Raw genomic sequence first — 16529 nt, 5'->3', positions numbered from 1 at the left:
TGGGAACTTATTCCTCCTAAGTCTCGCCCACGGGATATCTGGGACCCAGTGGTGGAATGGCTGCGCTCTGATGCTGCTGAAGACCTGTGAAGTAATTGTATTGTAAAAATGAATATGCTGTCATTGAGAGATTGACTATGTTTAATATTGCTGCATACTCTGTACGGACACCACAGTGGTTCATTGTCCCATGTTTACGGAGTTACTATCTTATGACTTTCTCCACATGATGTTATACATGCCTGTCTTTTCACGCTGGATTGCCGTATCTCGATGCCTGTTCGGGCGGGTGGTTCGCCCGCCTGTATTGTACTGTAATTTATGTTGTTGTTTGTATTCATATTAAAATCAATAAAACATTTTTTTTAATCCCCTTTACATCCATGGCTGACCAAAATCATCAAACACGTATTGGCTGTCTGTAAATATGGTTACCCTCAGGCTTTTCATAACTTTGCACGCTCTAATCAGAGTAATCCATTCGGCAACTTTTAGCGGAGTTTACCCCTTTCAGAGGTGATTCTTCAAGAACTCCCTCTATGGTGCAAACAGCATGGGCAGTGCATAATTCACCTTTCTTTTTTCTTAGACATGACCCATTCACAAATATCTCACAGTCTGAATCTTCCATCCAATTCTCTAACCACATACACATATGATATTCTCGCTCCAACATCCTATAGTAGGCAGGCGTTTTTGGAGGTGGAATCGGAATTCCCTCTCTAGTCACAATTGGTTTATCTTTATTAAAGAAATTCTTTATTTCCTTAAGCAACTAAATCTTTCTGATTTCTTACGCTAATGTGTCTCGGCAAAATCAAACAAACCAACCTTTCTGTAATTCTACTTGTTCTATTGATCAACTCTCTTCCTATACCAGCGCCACCCAACCGTCCAATCACAGCTCTCTACGTACCTGCTATCTAGACCAATGTTATCACGGCTCACACCAACCAACCAATCAAAGCTCAGTACACGCCAGCTGCCTGACCAATGCCAGCGCAGCTTTTTCTGACGTCAGTATTACTCCTTCTACTGACCCTCCTTTCAGAAAATATTACGGCAACATTTTTCTGAGTTTTCTTAATCAAAATTTCAGTTAGTAACAACACAAAACAATGCTACCTTGTCTGCTCCACTAAATATGGAGATAATTCTTCACTTTTTCCCCAGAAAGATTTTTCTTACACTGCATGCAATAATAACAACCAGCATTATCTCACTTCTCTTACAAGCTCTGAGAGGACCTGGTACTCTTCTAGGGAGAAGGCCAAAATTTCAAAAGGGGACTTTTTGGTGTAAAAAGATGTCTTGAGACTCTCCTGGAGATAAGGCTAGAGTTTTGAAAGTGGACCCTTCGCTATTTCATACACTCTACTTCTATACAAAGTACCCCTAGTATAACACCTACAGCCCTCCGTAGCTTTGGTATTATTACAACAGATATAGTACTTCTGCAGTGAGATTTATCTACCACACTCTTCTTCTGGCTACCTCAGGCTAAATTCCGTTCCCGGGGTTCTTCTGGAATCTCTGTACCTGTACTTCTAGACAACATAGAACAGGACACTAACTTTTTCGTGTTAAGAACATGTAATCAATAATCATTACCAAACTAATCAATATTTAAACTATCCCCTGCTACCAAGAAACTGATCCAGTGCAAGGCCAATAACGGTTCAGGGATCAATACTCGATAATATCACAGAACAATGGCCCATACACATTCACCCAAATCCCTGATGCACTGGGGTCAATTTATATACGTTGAATTCTTTTCCTTCTATTATCAATGTGTGTCATCATAAAATACTTATCCAATTTATACATCAACTTTCCTTCTATTTGGTCGATTAACTAATTAGTGGAACAGTTAATGGTAATGATAATACTATCTAACTAACTATTCAGTCAGCTAAATAATCACAGACTCTCTGTGAAGTTAATAAAGTTTTATCTCAAATTAAATGGTTAAAACCTCATTGCATACGGTCACAAATGCAAACAATGAAATTCCCAAAGGGAGAGAAAACATCTGCAACTTCCAATAGATACAAACTCATCATACAAGCAATTACATTGTGCATGAAGGAGAGGATAGGTTAGGAGGCAAAAGTTTCAGCAAAATGAAATGCGAAACAAAATACATCTAATGGAGGTGATAGATGAAGAGACAATAGTTTCATCTAAAATAATACGTGTCAACGTAACTATGATGGAGTGGATAGGTGTAGAGACAAAGAGACAAAATACATTTGCAAGTAATTTTGCAGGAACAACTCAGAATATTACACACCTAAAGGTCTGTGGAAAACCACCTCCTAGGGCTAGGTGATGGTGGGGGTTCCATGAAATAGAATCAGGGAACAAAGATTTCAGAACCCAGGAGCAGGACAGGCACAGGAACAGCTAGGCCTCTCGTCAAACTGACGAACAGCGACAATTTCACCCTTCTTCTCTTCCTCCCCGCAAGTCTAAATCACACCCCTAAAGGCACCCCAGTTATACCCTAAAACCTACATGTCCGTCCCACATCAGGTAAAACATTTGCACGAAACTAGACAGGCTAAGTTGAGAGAAAATGGTGTTTTATCCAGCTCACTATAGCAAAATGGAACATGAACATTCATTCAGTATATTATAATGCACTTTTCACTGTTTACCACCCACCTATTCCCTATTAATGTTTCCTAGCATAAGCTTTAAGCAAAAGCTGCATTATTTATTATTTCGAGGAAGATGCAACATGCAAACTACGAAATACACATGTGGGCCAGTCATGCATTATTTTTCATTTCTTTTAAAGGATACTGTAAATACGGTTGTAGTTCTTTCATATTTTATTTCATATTAGTGCATACATGCGCAAAGCTATTTCCCTTGTTTTTATGTAAGGTGCACATTAGTTTTGTATTACTACTTACTGTTAGTACGTATTATGGGGGTATTCACTCGAGCAGGCTTCTTTTTGCGAAATCCTGCCCAATCAATAGCATGGGCGAGGCAGAGTTCCTGGCCCCGGTCAGGCGCGGACAGGCACAGACGTGCTTGAGTTTGGGTGCACTAGCACTCCTGCTGTGTATCGGGCCTGGCTGCCTTTTATGATTTGGAGCGTCAAAATACCTTTCAGCTGTGCCCCGACTGTCCAAAATGGCGGCCATTAGAGCACTGCCGAAATGTATAATAGGGCCCCTGCTTTCACTTTGTGTACATCAATTCATAAGAAGTTGTATACTTTTTGCACAATGTATAAAAATACATGTGTCTATTTAGGTTCCAAGGGCATCTACGACTCGCTACTTTAATGCGATTGTCTAAATTGTAAAATTTAACTCAAAATCTTTGCTCGGTTGTGCATAAATTACAGATGGTACAGCTCCGCAATAACATGCAATAACTGCGTCTCTCTTGTTCCCAAGCTGTGCGTTCTGCAACTCCATAGCTGACAACTGTCCCGTTTTTTCAAGCACTGTCCCAGCAAGTTGGAGTCTGTCCCAGGTAATATTGTTGCAGTAACTGTTCCTCTTTATTACATACAGATACGTAAACAAGAACGTGCTATCTGCAACAGACACAGCCCAGTATTGCAAAGCGTCTCTGTTTTTTTTTTTTCAAATGTTGGCAACTCTGCAACTCATGTTCCAACTTGGAAAAATTCCAAGTTAAATGTATTAGCTTTAGAGAATGATATGATCCCAAATTCAAATGCCAGAAATATGAGGAGTAGCTTAAAAAGAACCTTTGTAAAAACTGGTAACTTCAAAGACTTGGCAATCTTAGAGCAATGCTTTCAGTTTCAGGAACTTTATAATGCTCAGCAATTGCCCTTATTTTATTTAAATGAGTAGTTGTTACAACATCTACAGTCACATTGAAGTGCCTTAATGTTTAACTGAGCATAATGATTTATGGGTCAATACGTTACCTCACCTGACGCTGATATAATCCGAACACCTCCCAGTATTTCTCTGAATGTGCCGGCTGACCGACGAGCACATCTCTATGGATTTCATTTTACAGCTATACCAGTTTTAAAGCTCTTTCATAAATAATTATCCTTGCAGTTTTCAGTCTTTGTTTGTTGCAGCGTTTTAGAAAGTATAGAATTGGTCATAGTTACTCAAACAAAATGTCCAATTTCATACCACCGACCAGACGGACCTTTGTGGTTTGGGACTATGTTATCTTCGTCGCTCTTCTCGTGTGTTCTGCCAGCATTGGAGTATTTTTTGCTGTCAAGGAGAGAAAGAAAAGAACCGCTGGTGATTTTTTAGTGGCCGGTAAGCAGCTGACATGTGGCCCAGTGGCTCTTTCCCTGACCGCCAGCTTAATGTCCGCGGTTACGATTTTGGGGACACCTGCAGACGTTTATCGATTTGGAGCATGTTACGCTGTTTTCTTCCTTCCGTACACATTCGCCATCATAATTACATCAGAACTCTTTGTACCAGTGTTCTACAGGTCTGGAATTACCAGTACATATGAGGTAAGGAAATAAAAGATATCCTACGACATTGATATGGTGGAAAGGTATTTGTGCGTGATAGCCTGTTCTATATTTCCCTAGATGTAAATTGATGCTTGAATGTAATATTTAATATGAATTTTGCTACCAGAAAAATTCTGTTTTAAAACGTTCATTCGGCACTTTTGTAGGACAGCTTACATTTTAGTACCATATATATGCTTTTTAAAATCCTAAAAAAACATAAGCAAACAAAAACGATCATAAGCTGCTAGAAAACGGGGCCAATAAGTTAATTGTTAAGGAGCATATGAAGGTACATTATACAAAACTAAGTAATCACAGTGCTAGTTCCCTGGCTGCGACCATCTGCAGATTTCAGTTTTTCATAGGCTATGTCTATGAACCCTTTCATTGTGACGATGAGGTAATTATTTTGCACAAAGAAAAATTACATGTGTCCTCCCTTTGAACTAAAGCGCTGATGGCACCATGCAATCGCAGCACGTGAGCCCAACCCTCCCACATCTTCCTTGTCTCTTCCATCAATACATCTATCCATTCATTCTTTCACCCTTCCATCCACTTACTGATATCCACTATTTCACATTTACATTCTTTCATCCATTACTCAATCTTTTCCCATTCCATCTATCATCCATCCTACCATATGTTTGTCCGCCCGTCCGTCTGTCCATCCATCCAATCTGTCATTTATCCATCGACTCTGCAGTCCAACCACTTTGTGATCCACCTACTCAGCTATCCATCCATCCATCCATCCATCCATCCATCCATCCATCATCCATCCATCCCTAGACTCTGCTATCCACCCTTTCATCTATTTATACACTCTGCCATCCTTCCATCCACTTTGCCATCCATCTACCCATTCACTCTGCCATTCATCCACCTATTCACTCTGCCTTCGATCCACTCTGTCACTCATCCATCAACTCTGCCATCCATTGATTCATTCACTATGCCATTCATAAATCAACTCTCTTTTCCATCCATCCATCCATCCATCCTTCCTTCCATCCATCCATCAATTCACCCATCCATTCTGCCATCCAACCACCCATCTACTCTGCTGTCAATCCATCCACTCTGTAATGTAGGCATCCACTGTCAATCCATGCTTCCATATATCCATCTACTCTGCAATGCATCCACTCTGCCATCCATCTACTCTGCCATTAATCCTTCAATCCTTCCACTCTGCCATCCACCTATCAAGTTCTCCATTATGCCATGCATCAATCCACTCTGCCTTCAATCTATCCATTTATCTACTCACTCTGGCATTCTGCCATCCATCCATTTGTCAACTCTGCCATCCATCCATCCTCTCTGCCATCCAACTACTCTGCCATTCATGCATCCTGCCATCCATACATCATTCACACACCCACTCTGCCTGCCATCTATGCACTCACACATCCATCCCTCCATTTACTCTGTCATACTTTCATCTGTTCATCCACCTATCCATCCCTCCCTTTACTCTGGCATTCTTTCTTCTGTTTAGCCACCTAACAATTCACTCCTGTCCATCCACTCTGTCATCCTTTCACCTGTCCATCCACTATCCATCCATCGCTTTACTGTCCCATCCTTTCACCTGTTTATCCAGCTATCCATTCACTCATCCATCCATTTACTCTGCCATCCTTTAACCTGCCCATTCACCTATGACCCATCCCTTTACGTTGCGATCCTTTCACTTTTCACTCAACCTATCATTCACTCATCGTTTCATCCACTCGCTCAGCCATAGACTCACTCATCTACCCGCTCATTCATCCATACTCCTTCTTTTCACCCTTTCTTCCAATATTCCTTCTTTATTTCCTGTTCTATTTACCCAGCTGTATTTTTTCTCGCTTCCTCTTGCATTCTAGCTTTAATGATGAGCCTTTGTCTGCAGAAAGACAAGGCCCATAAAGAGACCCACCCCTTCTCAAGCCGCTAAAGCGGGGGTTCACGGCACCCTTGATGCTATGGTAGCTTTATTTCCTACGCATATCCTCCAAGCCAGGAGAGAGACATAAAATATGCTCTAAAGTTTCTTTAGAGTCATTACAGAGCCTACATTTAGGACCAAAGGTTATAATATTTCAAGGGCCTTCAAACTGCTTCAAGGAAATATATAATACAAAAACCTATTACATGCTTTGTTGTAGCTTTTAAGTGGAAATCAATATATTATTGCCCAGGCTGCAGGTAATATTCCAAGAGATATCAGGGGTCTTTATAGCTAGATGCATTGAATGAATCCTCTTCCGGATGACTTCAGCAGTCCTTTTATGAGAACATATTACTAAGAAGTTTTGACATTTTCAGCAGAGCTTCAACCAGTGGTAATGTATGCTCTTTAAATGCAGCAATGGCGCAATAAATGAAATGATTCGTACTTGTAAAGCGCACTTATACTCATGAGTGTCTTGGCGCTATACGCATACCGCTGTGGAACCCTTCCTGGTTTTTCCCTGTGAAATGCCCACTCCTGGGCACCCCCAAGGTGAAGCCAGGCATCCCAGCGCTGTTGGGGCCGTTGTGGAGATTAAGCAGATTAAGCAAGCTATTGCCCAGAGTTGCAGCAGCGTGGGACCCATGGTTAGAATAGGCACCAAGACGAGAATTATCATGTCTGAGGAAATTGAGCCCGAGACCCGCCGAGGCGGGGATTGAACCCAGGTCCCAGGCCAGACCTCTGCATCAGGGTCTGCCGCTCTAACCATTGAGCCACACTTCTCCACAAGAACGAAACAGTCCCTAGGATTCTGCACCAGCTCTTGCTACCCCTCAGTGAGTCCTCATTGGATATGGCGCATTCGCAGGAATAATACGGGACTCATTTATGAAAAGGGACGCATTGCTGCGTGAAAACAGTGATGCGTCACTTTTCATTGCGCCCTCCTTATGACATGAGGGAAGCTTTATATTTACAATATGATGCATCATGTCGCAAAGAGTTAGAGATACGTCAGTATTTCTGACGTATCTGCAGGTGCAAAAATGACGCATTGCTGGAGTGTGTCACAAAAGTGACGCAACTCCAGCAGTGGGTCATTTCACATGGGAAATGTGCCTGCGTCAGTCTTATGCCTGCCATGAGGCAGGCGTAAGATATTGACGCATTTGCGTCCTAGAAGTGACGTCGTGAAATCTTATAGATTTCACTGCGTCACTTCTATGAGGCTTACTTGCGTCAGAACGCCCACCCTACATACATTAGACCTTGAGGAGGTATAATATGTCGCAGGGGTTTACAAAATGACGCATCAACCGAGATGGGTCACTTTGTAAATATGACTCAACAAGGCACATTTTTTGAGTCTGCAGGTGCGTCACAAAAAGTGATGCACCGGTGGTTCAAAAGTAACACAAGGGCTCATAAATAAGCCCCTAAATTTTTTTGAGACAGGTGAAGGGACTTAATAGATGGAAGATTTAGGTCAAGTTGGATCATTGCATGCGGGTTTGCTGCTGATGGATAATGATTCAACCCAGGGCAGAATTGGGGACCCAAAGCAGCCTTGGCAATTTTGTCCGACGAGCCCCTGAGGATGGGGAGGAGTGAAAGGGGGTGAAGCAAGTGTGAAGCAGTTATGTTACTGGGAGGTAATATTGCACCTCCGCTGCAAAACCAGCCCCCAGTAACAAAACCGGCCACCACCACTGGAAAACTGGCCCCATCCTTAAATCCTCCTGGGGAATTGCCCGATTCCCGGTCCGTCCAGTCCGACCCTGAACAGACATTTTGTACAAAATGTATTTCCAGTTTGTCTAATTTCTTTTCGTACTGTTAAGGCATGAGATGAAACTGGAACAAGTTTGGCACTTAGGAGAAGGATGGTAGGTTTAATGGCACGTTAGCCATATACTTGGGCAAACTGTTTCAAGTTTTTGTTACTACTGGGGCCTTTGCTTTTAATTTGTTCATATGCTGCGAAATAATTTTGCATCCAAAGAGAAACAAAACAAATAGACTAACAGTCAAAACTGCAAATACATACGTATTTGCAGTTTTGACTGTTTCACTATTTGTTGTCCAGGTTTTCAAATGAATTTCCTGAAAGGTAAAATGTTTGTTTTAACATTATTGACCGATAGTACATTAATCTGGTTAAATTAAGTCAGTGCAATAGGCTGGCACTAGAGGCCTATTGGAGTTTGTGAACAAACTACAAGATCTTCAGCCTAAGCTAGATAGCTAATCAAATGATTTCATAATTTTGCTGGGAGAACTTTTGATTTGTGTAAATGGGAACCTTTATTCAGAATATAAAGCAACAGTTTAGCTTGCAAACAAGCGTTAGAGTTAAGTGTTTTGATTGAATGTAGCATGGATCTGTTGATACCAACTGCGTTAAGCTAAATCCATAGAAGATTCTGAATCATAATCTATGATTTAATTGTGCATTGCAGCTGAATAGGTACAAAACAGCTGTAGAGTGTCCATCAGTGGTGTAATGCTTTGTCTATAGGGATAACCAGTGCATTATGTTGCTTCTGGTGGTGCATCTGGTTTTTAAGCCAGTTTAAAATCAATCAATCAGGAAATTAATAAGTGGGCTACTTACACGTGAGGATCTCAAGGCACTGGGGGGTGGTTGGGTTATGCAGCTCCGTTCTGCAGAAGAGCCAGTTCTTGAGGGTCTTTCTGAAGGTGTTCAGGGAGGGGGTGAGTGTGATGTCTGCCGGTAGCTCGTTCCAGGTCTTGCCTGCAATGTGGGAGAACGATCTCCCGCCTGCTCTGGCTCTGTGGATGTGTGGGGTTTTGGCCAGAGTGAGGTTGAATGATCGTAGGTTTCATTTTGGTGCGTGGAAATGTATTCTGTCGTTGAGATACTTGGGTCCGTTGTTGTGTAGGCATTTGTAGGTATGGGAGAGGATCTTGAAGGTGACTCTCTTCTCCACGGGGAGCCAGTGGAGTCTCTGCAGGTGTTGGCTGATGTAATTGTGTCGAGGAATGACGAGCACAAGTCTGGCAGCAGTGGTATGTATGGTCTGGAGTTTGCAGAGTAGGGACTTGTTGATGCCAGCTTAGAGTGTGTTGCCATAGTCCAGTCTGCTGGTGATGAGTACATGGGTGACTGTCTTCCTTGACTTGGTCGGGATCCATTTGAAAATCTTGCACAGGATGCAGAGGGTGTCGTAGCAGCTGGAGGTGACTGAGTTGACCTGTCGGTTCATGGTGAGTGATGAGTCGAGTATGATGCCGAGGTTTCTGATGTGGTCTGATGGGCTGAGGGGGTTTCCTATGGTAGTGGGCGACCAGGTGCAGTCCCACGCTGAAGGGGTGGTACCAAGGATGAGGACTTCTGTCTTATCCGTGTTGAGTTTTAGGCAGCTGTTGGTCATCCAGATTGCATTCCTTTCTGGTAGTTGAGTTTTGCGGTGGTGGCGTCTCTGGTGAGGTAGAGAATGAGCTGGGTTTTGGCGGCGTAGGACACGATGTTGAGTCCGTGTTGTCAGACGATGGCTACGAGGGGTACCATGTAGATGTTGAAGAGGGTAGAGCTCAGTGATGATCCCTGTGGGACTCCGCAGGTGATTTCCATGGGGGTGGAGAGGAAGGTTGGTAGCCTGATCCTCTGGCTTCTCCTGTGAGGAACGAGCAGGTTCATTCCGGGGCAGTTCCTTATATGCCGGCATTGTGTAGTCTAGCGATTAGTGTGCGGTGAGAGACTGTGTCGAAGGCCGCTAACAGGTCAGGGAGGATGAGGGCTGTGGAGTGGCCTGGGTCCACCTGCAGGTTTCACCTGCACCTCATCCCTGGTGGTCCAGTGTCTCCATTCTCTTGTTCTGCTTTTTCTCTCCCTGTTCACTCGTTTTTTCCCCTCACTTTTATCTCCCCCTTCACTCTCCTTCTGGGTCTTTACTCCATTTTCTGTCATTTTCCCCTCATTTCAAGCTCCCCCTTCACTCTCCTTTTGAGTCTTTCCTCCATTTTCACTCATTTCTTAACCTGATCTCAATCTCCCCCTTTCACTCCTCTTCTGTGTCTTTCCTCCACTCTTTCTTGCCCTTTTGATGCCATATTTGCACTTTTCTCTCTCCTTTTGCCTTTTTCAGCCCGCTTTTCCCTGCCACTGCTGACCCGCGGCCCCTCCCCCCCAGCACGACCAGTGTGACCGGCCCAATCCATCTTCCTTCCCCAATCCCGCCTCCCAGCTGTCCAGCTCTCCCCGACCCCTACTTAATGGTGGCCGCTGCAGGGACAGGCGAGCAAGATCACTGACTCATTGTCAGTGAAATTGCTCTCTCTCCCTCGCAGCTCCACCATTAAGTGAAGACTTCCCCCGAGCCCCTTCACTCTCGAGTGTTGGTTTTTGAGGCCCTCCTCCACCCGCAGGTTTCACCTGCGCCTCATCCCTGGTTGTCCAGTGGACCTCTGTCTCCATTCTCTCGCTCCGCTTTTTCTCTCACTTTTCACTCGTTTTTTTCTCTCACTTTTAATCTCCCCCTTCTGTGTCTTTCCCCCGTTTTTACTCTTTTTTTTACCCACATCTCAATCTACCCCTTTCACTCTCCTTGTTGCACTTTTCTCTCTCTGTTTCCTATTTCCTTTTGCCTCTTTCAGCCCATTTGTCCCCGCCGATGCTGCCCCTGCGGCCCCTCCCCCCAGCACGACCATAAGGCTGGCCCAATCCAGCACCCCTCCCCGCTCCTGCCTCCCAACTGTCCAGCCCTCCCCAACCTCTAATTAATGGCGACCGCTGCGGGGACAGGCGAGCAAGACCACTGACTCATTGTCAGTGAAATACCTATTCCTCCCTCGCAGCTCCACCATTAAGTAAGGCCTTCCCCCGAGCCCCTGCACTCTCCAGTGTTGGTGTTCGAGGCCCTCCTCCACCCGCAGGTTTCACCTGCGCCTCATCCCTTGTTGTGTTTCGATTTAGATTCCGTATGAATTTCCCGATTCATGCCCTTATATAGGTATATTTCATATTGTCCTTATATAAGCATAGAAATCCAGTCCATAGCATAGTCCATGCTACCAAAATACAGGCATTCCTACTTACATCCGTTTATCTACGTCACAACGAGTTCTTGTAAAACCAGACTCTTCTGCTTTAGGGACTTCACCTTGCCTGGATATTGATTTCTCCATGAACTCATTTATTATGCATTAACATCTATTCCTTAGTGGTTCATTCATGACGTTCATATGCCGGCTACCTACTTGCACGACGTGGCTCGCCAGTCGCTGTCATCCTCCTCGCCGAGAATCCAGCTCCAGTGTTTCTGACTCCCCTTGCGGGGTGTTAGAGAATCGAGTCCTGGGAAAGAGATACCAACCTCTCTCATTCTTAGTTATGGAGCTGATTAGAACCTAGAGAAACCTTTGTCAATTCTTGTCAAAACAAAGCTAAACTATAAGGAAAATAGCACCTACTTCTTCCCTTGTAGTAGACTTAGGTTAGGTACAGTGGGGTAGGATTATTTTAAAAGCACCAGTTGAGTATTTTAGCCTGTGTTATTTATGTATGTATTTTTATATTACTGTTTACGGGGTACTCATTATACTGTGCAGTTTTTCTTGCGATTGTAGCAGTTGATATCTCTTGTATGAGAAAGAAGACTGTTCAATAGACCCTTTTTATTGAAACGCCAGTCTCTCTTTTTCTGTGCAACTCTGTAGAAACGAAGCATGCACGACTGACTGAGTGAAATAATTATCTTTTGTTTCCAAGACTCTGAAGATATTGTTCCGACTCTAAGGGAAACAAAGTTGTCTTAGTTTCTCTGACAACCTGAACAAGCTACCTCGCTGCCACGCTGCTGCGCTGACCGCTGTTGCGCTCACGCCTATTTTTAATCTACCCTGTTCTGCCATTTGTTTTCTTCTTGCTTTGGAGCCTTCTACCTTGTTTTTAATCGGGAGCCCACTTACTGCACATAATTTTGGTGTTTCACCGCCATTTGGGCGGGTCCGGTTCCCGGGGCTGGTGGTTTGCGGGCGCCATTTTGGATCAGGACAAGGATCCTACTTCGGCGAGCGCCATTTTGAGCGTTCTTGCGCTCTGACAACAGCGCGGGACGCCTACTTAAAGCCGCTCCTCCCCGCGCAGCGGGGGACGCGCAGTAGGGACGCCGTCGCGCTGCTGGAGTCGTGCCAGAGTCCTGCCCGTCTGCGCCCGTCAGCGACGAGGAAGCACGAGTCGCGGTAGGACTTTGGATGCAAGTTAGGTCTACTATTATTATGCCTGTTATACCATCATTCTGCTATACTCGGGATGAACTTCTATCCTTTAGGAATGGGGTCGTTGCAGGTCCATGCTACCCTGTAGACCCCCTATCCGGTCCTTTCACTTGTGACTGCAGGGAGTGGTCTCTTGATAGACCGGTCAGGATTCGATCTTTGGAAGGGAGTAATCCGGTCACGAGCAATAACGTGTACTTCGGATTTGGAACTTGAACGTGAGGTCACTGGTCAAACACCACCAGTATATACATGACCTCATTGAAAAGGACTCCCCCGACCTACTTCTACTTACTGAAACCTGGCTCCAGGATTCGGACGCCGCTATTCTCAATCTTACATTTCCTCAGGAATATACGGTCTTTACATTGAATCGTGCCACAAGAGGAGGTGGCATAGCCATGGCGGTTAAATCATGCTTCCCAGCGGAATGGAAAGCCCTTGGATTGCCAGCCTGTGAAAGTGCTCTCTTTAAAGTGTCCTTCAGTCATCATTTCACGCTGAGTGGCATTCTTATTTATCGCCCTCAGGCAATGACACAGCCTTCAAGTCTGCCCTTGCGAACATGGTAAGTTCCTTAGCACCTAGTTGTGCGAACTTCAACATCACCGGCGATCTTAACATTCATTTTGATAGCGTGTCATCTACAGCCATAGACACTTTGCTTGCAGATCTTGAAGCACTGCAACTCGTTCAACTTGTTGCGTTTCCTACTCACACTGGGGGACACATCCTCGATCCCTTCTTCTCCACTCTGGAGAGGATGAAGGTATCCAACCCGATCCCGGTTGGTTGGACCGACCACCTTTTGGTGGAAGTCTTTTGCCCCATTGATATCGTACCATTCAAACCGGTGGATAGGCTGATCCTCAAAAGACATTGGCACAAGCTCAAGCTTGAGGAATTTTATAAGATATTGGAGCAGAAACCTTTAAGTCCTTTTTTGGATGTGGAGCAAGGGTACGACCTGTTCTGCAATTGGATTTCGGATGCCCTTGATTCCCTTATACCTAAGCGCTGGTCCAAATGTCTCTCTAAAGCCCCCAGTCCGTGGTATAATGGCTCACTTGCCGAGCTCAAAAAACACTGCCGGAAAGCTGAGAGGGAATGGAGGAAGTCCTATGATTCCAACTTGAAGTCCTCTTATTTTGCCAAATTGAAGACCTATCATAGGGCAATCTGCAGAACGCGGGCCGCTTTCTATGCCCATGAATTCCAAACTAGCACTAACCCTTCTAAATTAATTTTCAAGGTCCTCAAAGACCTAATGAATAAAAGAGCCACTTCGGCAGAAATCTGTGCTGACTCTCATTGTGAGAGTCTTGCCTCCTTTTTTTGGAGAAAGTGCAGGTTATCTGCCGAGGATTTGACCCGTCTTTGTCGGATTCTGAGCCAGCGGACCCGAGTCTCCTGGATTATGAGACTCTGACTTCCATCCCTGTGTTGTCTCTGGAGGCCTTTGACAAACTAAGTCTCAGGATTAAATCGGGCTCGCCTCTGGATCCTTTGAGGCCGGATCAAATTAAACTGCTCTCCCCCCTGTGTCGGGTTCCAATTCTCACTCTGATCAACCTGTCGTTGTCTACGGGATCGGTCCCCTCCGCATGGAAGCGGGCGGTAGTCACCCCTGTCTTAAAGAAGGCAAACGCAGACCCGCTTCTGCCTGAGAACTATCGCCCCATATCTCTTCTCCCCTGGACGGCTAAAGTCACCGAGGCTCATGTCAATTCCATCTTGACTGACCATCTAGCTCATAATCATATTCTAGATCCGAGTCAGAATGGCTTTCGACCGGGACATAGCACTGAGACTGCCTTGCTCTACATGATCGAGCATTTGCGTCTGGTGCTTGACTCTGGGCGGACGGCGGCGCTTCTTTTATTAGACCTAAGCCCCGCATTTGATACGGTGTCTCACCGTATCCTGATCCAGCGCCTAGAGGAAGCTGGAGTAGCAGGTTCTGCTCTTCAGTGGTTCCGTTCGTTCCTTACTGATCGTTTCTTTAAGGTGGCTATACCACCATGCCAGTCCACTTTCCATCCACTGAACCTGGGGGTCCCACAGGGATCCTCATTAAGTCCAACTTTGTTCAATCTCTATGTGAAACCGCTAGCTGCGATCGTCAAACGGTGGGGTCTGACGATGACCTCATATGCAGACGATACGCAGCTGGCGGTGACACTCAGCGGAGACCCAGAAGTGGATGCCCCCAGATTCCGTGCAGGACTCTTGGCAGTGGCAAATTGGCTAAAAACCAATTGTCTACAACTTAATGCCAAGAAAACTGAAGTCATGGTTCTGGGGAAACATGCGGAGCTTTGGGGAGATCAGTGGTGGCCGTCAGAATTGGGCGTCACCCCCATTCCTACTTCAGAAGTAAAGAACTTAGGAGTATGGTTGGATCCGGCTCTCACTTTTACGGGCCATACGAAGAAGTTTGCTGCCACCTGCTATGGCATTCTGCGAGGTATAAGGCCAATCCTCAAATTTTTTGATCCCCCCACCCGTCAGGTCGTGGTCCAAGCCTCAATCCTGTCTCGGCTGGATTACGGTAGCGCGCTGTTGTTGGGGGTAAACCAGGCTGAGGCATCTAGGCTGCAAAGGGTACAGAATGCTGCGGCGCGGGCCATTGTTGGCCTTCCCAGGCACTGTTCGACCTCTAGCACTATCTCTGCCCTTCACTGGTTACCGGTAAGGCAGAGAATTAGGTTTAAGGCGCTCTGTCTGGCCTTTAAAATTTTGAAGCTCTCCTCGCCGCCGGCACTGGCCAATTTACTCATCCCTTATGTGCCTTCAAGGTCTTTGAGATCGTAGACCCTTCAACTCACGGTCTGCCCCCGCTTTAAATGGGTGGCCGCTCTTACTGAGTACTTGTCGCTGGTTTATGGAACTCTCTCCTGTTGCATATCCGAGCTCTGAACAATCTGGCCGCCTTTAGGCGTGCAATTAAAACTTTCCTGTTTCCTGCTTAGTTGTCTGTTCTCTTTTTTTTTGTGTGTGTTATGTTTGGTACTTGTTCAAGCGCCAGGACGCCCCTTTGCTGGGGCAGCTGCGCGCTGTATAAATAAAATTAACATAACATAACATAACATGTTTATGCGGTTGTCAGAGACTAATCCCTTCTTGTTCATTCGAAAAAGTTTCTAGTGACCTCTGAGTTAGCTGGCACACACAATTAAGTTTAATGTACTCGGGGGCGTGGCCACGGCGGCGAACGAAATGGCCGCTCTGCCGTGGAGCTCCTCCATGCGGGCACCCAGCGGCAGCGAGCGGGATGTGATCCGCTACCCCTGCCTCCCCCAGATGCAAGGAGCCGGCTGCTGAGGACACCCCAGGTAGCTGTGCGAAGTTTCCGTGCCGCGAGAGCAACCTAGGCTGCGTAATCGGCGGAGGGGACTCGAGGCCTCCGGACCTCGGCGCCATCTTCCCATCTGCGCTGGTGCGCTGGGTGAGTGCGGCTCGGCCCCCGGCCGCGGTGCTTCCCTCCCCCGCTTCTCCCCCCGCTGGGCTCACGCGCGCGTCTCCCTTCCTCCGCGGCTCCGGTTTCTGGGGCGCCTGGCTCCCGGTGCGAAGCGATGGCCTCGGCCTAGTGCAGCGCCGGAGCCGGGCCCTCGATTTTGGGCCCGCGCTGGTAATCGGAGGGTCGCGGTGGGGCTTAGCCGGTGGCGGTGGGGGCTGGGAACGAGGCGGCCGGGACAACTGGCGGCGCTCTCCGGCTGCACACAGTGGCCCCGCCTTCGCATGCCGGCTGAGAGACCGTGAATCTCCCCTTTCCTCCAGTAGAGGTCACCGAGAGAGGGTTGCTCCCTGCCTCGCTGCGTGCAGTGTGACGAGACGCCCATTCAAGGG

General features: G+C 46.0%; 1 protein-coding gene across 1 annotated transcript in view; it reads left to right on the top strand.

Annotated features, from left to right (window-relative positions):
- Positions 1–3974: 3974 nt before the first annotated feature.
- LOC144826313 (sodium-coupled monocarboxylate transporter 2-like) overlaps positions 3975–16529 on the top strand; it is a 717317-nt gene continuing 704762 nt past the window's right edge. Inside the window, exon 1 of the mRNA XM_078684656.1 lies at positions 3975–4486. Within this exon, the coding sequence (XP_078540782.1) occupies positions 4130–4486 (357 nt within the window). The 5' untranslated portion in view covers positions 3975–4129. The remainder of the gene's footprint in view (positions 4487–16529) is intronic.

This window comes from Lissotriton helveticus, chromosome 3_2 (assembly GCF_964261635.1).
Source record: "Lissotriton helveticus chromosome 3_2, aLisHel1.1, whole genome shotgun sequence".
Classification (NCBI taxonomy): Eukaryota; Metazoa; Chordata; class Amphibia; order Caudata; family Salamandridae; genus Lissotriton; species Lissotriton helveticus.
Note: the sequence above shows the minus strand (reverse complement) of the source record. Positions and strands in the feature narration are given on the sequence as shown.